Source organism: Sinocyclocheilus rhinocerous, unplaced genomic scaffold (genome assembly GCF_001515625.1).
Source record: "Sinocyclocheilus rhinocerous isolate Xijiao unplaced genomic scaffold, SAMN03320098_v1.1 scaffold647, whole genome shotgun sequence".
NCBI classification, from domain to species: domain Eukaryota; kingdom Metazoa; phylum Chordata; class Actinopteri; order Cypriniformes; family Cyprinidae; genus Sinocyclocheilus; species Sinocyclocheilus rhinocerous.
This window is the reverse complement of record NW_015632746.1, coordinates 442,280-447,844: the sequence shown is the minus strand read 5'-3', so window position 1 is coordinate 447,844 and position 5,565 is coordinate 442,280. Positions and strand designations below refer to the sequence as shown.

At 35.3% G+C, this 5,565-nt stretch overlaps 1 protein-coding gene across 1 annotated transcript in view; it reads left to right on the top strand.

Annotated features, from left to right (window-relative positions):
* Window positions 1–4,197, top strand: part of LOC107743032 (ras-related protein Rab-37) — a 13,561-nt gene extending 9,364 nt beyond the window's left edge. The window contains exons 6-9 of the mRNA XM_016556142.1: window positions 958–1,023; window positions 2,438–2,494; window positions 2,601–2,677; window positions 2,944–4,197. Of these exons, the coding sequence (XP_016411628.1) occupies window positions 958–1,023; window positions 2,438–2,494; window positions 2,601–2,677; window positions 2,944–3,052 (309 nt within the window). The 3' untranslated portion in view covers window positions 3,053–4,197. The remainder of the gene's footprint in view (window positions 1–957; window positions 1,024–2,437; window positions 2,495–2,600; window positions 2,678–2,943) is intronic.
* The last annotated feature ends 1,368 nt before the right edge of the window (window positions 4,198–5,565 follow it).

The following is a 5,565-nucleotide window of genomic DNA, read 5'->3' as shown; positions in this document are numbered from 1 at the left end:
ACTCACTTTTGTGGCCAGTGGTTTAGACATTAATGGCTGTGTGTTGAGTTATTTTGAGGGGACAGCAAATTTACACTGTTATACAAGCTGTACACTCACTACTTTACATTGCAGCAAAGTGTCATTTCTTCAGTGTTGTCACGTGAAAAGATATAATAAAATATATACAAAAATGTGAGGGGTGTACTCACTTCTGTGAGATACTGTATATATGTAAATGTGTGTGTTTAAATGTGTATATAAATATCTATATCTCGGAGGCTATTTACACTATAGCTCCGCCCACCAACGTGTGATTGGCTAGACATTACAAAAGACAATTGTCAAACAACACCTCCAGTGGTGTAGATGGTAAAGTGCATGTCATAGTCTTTTTGACGCAATCGACCCAAGTTCGAATCCGCCTTTTGTCAAACTTTTTTCCTCCCTTTTGAAATCTCATATCACATCAGAAAGGCATTTTTTTTCAATAAAAATGAAGGAAATAATCGAAAAGAAAAGTATCGAGTAGGTTAGGGAGGGCTTTATTGTTTATGAGATTAAAATTATAGTTTACACTCAATACGTTATTATTGCATACTGTTTTATAATGTACTACAATACTGAGGTGCAGATAATTGCCACTATTTGCAATAAGTAGTATAAATAGCAGAAAATCCTGCTACTTTGAAATAGTGTAAATAGAATCTATCATATATATATATATATATATATATATGTATATGTGTGTGTGTGTCGCCATCTGGATTTAAATAGGCAAATATGAATATATACCATATATATCATAGTGTAGAAACGGTTTCTCAGTAGAGCATTTCATTCAGTTTGAGTCTCTGTGGGAGATCACTGCAATGAACTTTAAACACTGCGTTGTGAAATGACATGCATTTCTACTGCAGATGCATTTCTTGTCCTTCAAAGTAATTTTTTTTTTTTTGCATGTCTATCTCTACGCAGGCCTGGCTGACTGAAATCTATGAGTATGCACAGAAGGATGTGGTCATCATGTTGCTTGGCAACAAGGTAAGTGGGACTTCCTGAAAGAAGTGAACAGAAATAAGCAGCCCCTCTTGAAAGGTGCAAATAATGTTTTAATGTACATGCAGAGACACACACACACACACACACACAGAGAGCTACAAAGAATTTTTTTTTAAATATCTCCTTTATGCTTCTCTACCTTTTGTGTGTCAGTGTGTCATTTCAGGCAGTAATTCATTTTAGACGCAAGCATTTTTACCACCTTTGGTCGTCTTTTATCTCTTGATGTGTGGTTAGGGTGTGTTCTGGTGTAACTGCTCTAACTGATTTTGCACTGGATTAGATAGCGCCCCCTAAAGGAGCTAATGGAGCCAGAAAGCCTCCTTGTTACACATTACATGTACTTAATATTATAATAACAATGAATTATGCATAATTACATGCAAGTAACCCTAAGCCAAACCCTAATCCTAACCATAACCATATAGTAAGTACATGTAGTTAATCAATATAACTTAGTACTTAAATGTATAATTACACTGTAACAAGGACATCCTAAAATAAAGTGTAACGAAAAATAAAATCATATTTGTTACATCAGGGTTTGACTGCTCATATGGTATGATATAGTGAAAATATGGTGCTCAAACTCGAAGAGAAAAAAAAAACTCGGTCCCACTTTATATTAGGTGGCCTTAACTACTATGTACTTGCACTTAAATTAATCTTTTGGTACAGTGCACTTATTGTGTAGATGTTTTTACATTGTACTTATACTTTAAAAATGGTTAATTTAGAGCACTTAGGTATTTGCATATCAAATATGATGCAGTAGGTTTTATTGGAATGAGCTTTATCAGCATTTGTGTCATTATGCAGTTACCACAGAGAATATTTCAGCTCTTCCCCTAGTGTTTACAGTAATGCATTTACAGTGAAAGTAAACTAGGCCAGCATTCCACGTTATAAAGATCTCATTGATTTACATTACAAGCTGTCAGAATCGCATTTTTCTTGCTGCACCGAATTGTGTACTTCTGCTCAGTTTGGGCCTCTGATGAGATTAGATTTTTAGCATGATATGAGCACCATATTCTCCTATAACATACTATATGAGTTGTAAAATGTATCAAATATGATATAAAACATGAAACACATTTGCAAACTTTTTTTTGTCTAAACGTTTAATAAATTGTTCCATTTAAAAAATATATATAAAAAAAGATTTTTTAGACTGCCATATATCAGGCTTAACTCCGAATGTTTAATAAAATCACAACAGCTGATAAAAGATAGTGCCTCATCCACTGGACCTCTATTCTCACTCTTATTGGTTAATTAAATAGAGCAGGACATGTACTGTATTTGAGGGTAGTTTCGCTTTAGTTAAGACAATGTCCTCCAAAAACACAAATGCATTGCTGTTTTATATTAATGTGTAATTGTGTTCGTACAGTCAGACATGGCCGCTGAGAGGGTGATCACACATGAAGAAGGGGAGAAGCTGGCTAAGGTATGAGTGTAAATTAATTTAACATGTCCATGTACCTGCTATTACAAATGATCAGTAAACATCGCAGGTTATTTAACTGCAATACTCTGCTTTTCCTTTATTGAAGGAATATGGAGTCCCTTTCATGGAGACCAGTGCCAAGACCGGTGTCAATGTGGAACTCGCTTTCCAAGCCATAGCAAGGTTTGAGGATTTTTTTAATATAAACATTTAGTGAATTTTACACACGTCACTATTAAACAGTAATAAACAGTCATAAGTGTCTATCTTTTAATACACTCTATACAGTACAATTAAGCGTAGTTTGTTTTCACAAGTTTATTCAAACCTAAGAGCATCAAGGTTTTTTAAGGCTTTGTCAAACCATCATTCAAAGTTTGCCTTGAACTTCTCTTTCTATTTATTACACTGAAACTGATGAATATGTTTTCTCTTTTATTTCCACACAGAGAACTCAAGCACAGAAACATCCAGCAGCCCCACGAGCCCAAGTTCAAGATCCATGATTACATCGAGTCACAGAAGCAGAAGTCCAACTGCTGCGGCGGCCTCATGTGACCAGCTCCACGTCTCCATCTCCAGACGACAGCTATTCCTACACAAATACGCGTGTGAATGAAACGTGCTTTTTGATGTGTCTGATTCCCCAGACCCCTGTTCGCTTTATAGTCAGGAATATACAGCCAAATACTGCTGAGGTGCATCAGAGTAATACGTTTCTGCTTTATAAACTGTATTAATCCAGGTGTGTACAGTACCCAGGTGTGTCTGCTTATTCCAGGTTTGTGTAATGTGGTTTCCGGGTTTCTTCTCTAATGGTTACAGCCTCTATCTACACACAGTATAAAATATATTAGTATTGAATTACATTATATGCCACGCAAATGTGCTCGGGCCGTGAGCTTGTGTCTGTAGTGTTGTTTTTTTAAAGTTCTTTATGTATATTTGAGTGTCTTGCAGAGTCATAATATCAGCTTATGTTAAGTATTATGTTTACAATCAGTATATATTGACTTGAAAACAATCATAACACAGCTTGACCCAGTCAGGCCTGATTATGAGGTAATATGGGTTTCTTTTTGCTTCGCGTACAAGCATGTCACACTTTCATACCTGTCACACTCACTGTATGACTTAGAGATTGATGTGAAATGTAAATCTGGATTGTATCGTACAGTATTTTGATTTGTCTCATACCTACGCTTTACATTGTTCACAAAGTGCCATGAGAAAGTCCATTGTAACCACATGTGAGTGAGGGTTTTTTCCACCGTTTCATTTATTTAATATTTAAAGCCACAGGGGGGCGGTATTATACACCGAGAATTACTAATAAATAATAACGAAGTTAACGATTTAATTGCCTTACCTTTGAAATTTCAAATATGTGTCCTGTACTTTTGAATAATAAAGTGAGTTGTGAACATCAGGTTAACTTATTGGTCTCAGTTTGGGACACGAGAAGATGAACAAACTTTATTTGAATGAGTAAATGCTTGTGTTGTACTATTCCGTGTAAGTTGTTTTGCATAAAATCATCTGCCGAATTAATAAATGTTAGTTATTTGATCTTGGCGAGACATTCGTCTAGTCCCGGTTTCCTATACAGCTGATGTGTAGCCCACATTTACTCCTTCACAGGGCAAGAAACCCAAAAATCTGGCACAAGTAGGCCTACACACAAGAACATGAATAAGAAAAAAAGAGTAAACTTGTGTTGATGTTTGTTATGCAACAAAATATTGATTAAAATTGTGATATTACATTTTTTCAATTCCATTGGAAAATATTTGATAGGAAAATATTCTGCTTACCTTGATTTTTCTTTGTTTTCCACATGTTTTTTTCAAGATCTTCACTGACACTGATGTTTCCCTGGAAGTGCACTAAGTGCACTTTTTTTTGTTTTGGCAGGAGGAAATGAAGGCATAACTGCAGTTGTCATTTATTTATATAATTTAACATGGCATAAATCAGTTGTCTATATAATAATTAAAAAAAAAATATATCAAATTTTTTGTGCATGATAGGGTATAGTGGGGTAAAATGCACCCCTACTGTTTTCCCCAAAATAATCACAAGATAGAGTCAAGATAAATTATTTTTGTAACATTACGTTGACAAGAGTGATGTAGAAGTATTCACCATGAAGCGTACACTGGTGATGTATCTGAGAGAAAACGGATTTCACAGTAAACGATCACATTTTCAGCAGTAAGAAAAAAAGTGTTTTAAAGCCTGTTGTTTTGTAGAACAGGGGTTCTCAAACCTGTCAATGAAGTACCCCCAGCACTGCACGTTTTGTATGTCTCCCTATATCTGACACACCCACTTCAGGTCTTGCAGTCTCCACTAATGAGCTGATGAGTTGAATCAGGTGTGATAGATGAGGGAGACATACAAAATGTGCAGGGCTGGGGGTACTCCAGGACAGGTTTGAGAACCCCTGTTGTAGAACATCACAGTTATATATGATATGAGAACAGTAGGGCCTGTAGATAGGGAGCGTGTGTTATTTAAGAGAAATATAATTTATATTTTCAGAATGACAATTTTTTTTTCAAACATAGTCTGTGGGGTAAAACGCCCCCAGGGAGCACGGCTTACTTGCTGTAGCTACTTTATTCTGAACGTCAAATCCTTTGTTTTTCCATCAAATGTATTAGTTGGTTCAATACAAATATTTGGACTTTATATATAAAACAATTACCTCAAGTTAGCATCAGTTAGCAAGCCAGTTAGCATCAGCTAACAAAACTTTTCAAATAGGCTATTATAATTTTGTAATTCATAATGATTGATTATGTTCTTTTTCATTTCAAGCTAAAACTGCCTGTACTCTGATTTTGCTGTAATTGTATAAAGCAAATTGCTTTTTAAAGGGGTCATATGATGTTGCTAAAAATAACATTATTTTGTGTATTTGGTGTAATGAAATGTGTTTATGCGGTTTAAGGTTCAAAAAACATTATTTTCCACATACTGTACATTATTGTTTCTCCTCTATGCCCTGACTTTCTGAAACGCGTCGATTTTTGCAAAGCTCATCGGTCTGAAAAGCGAAGTGTGCT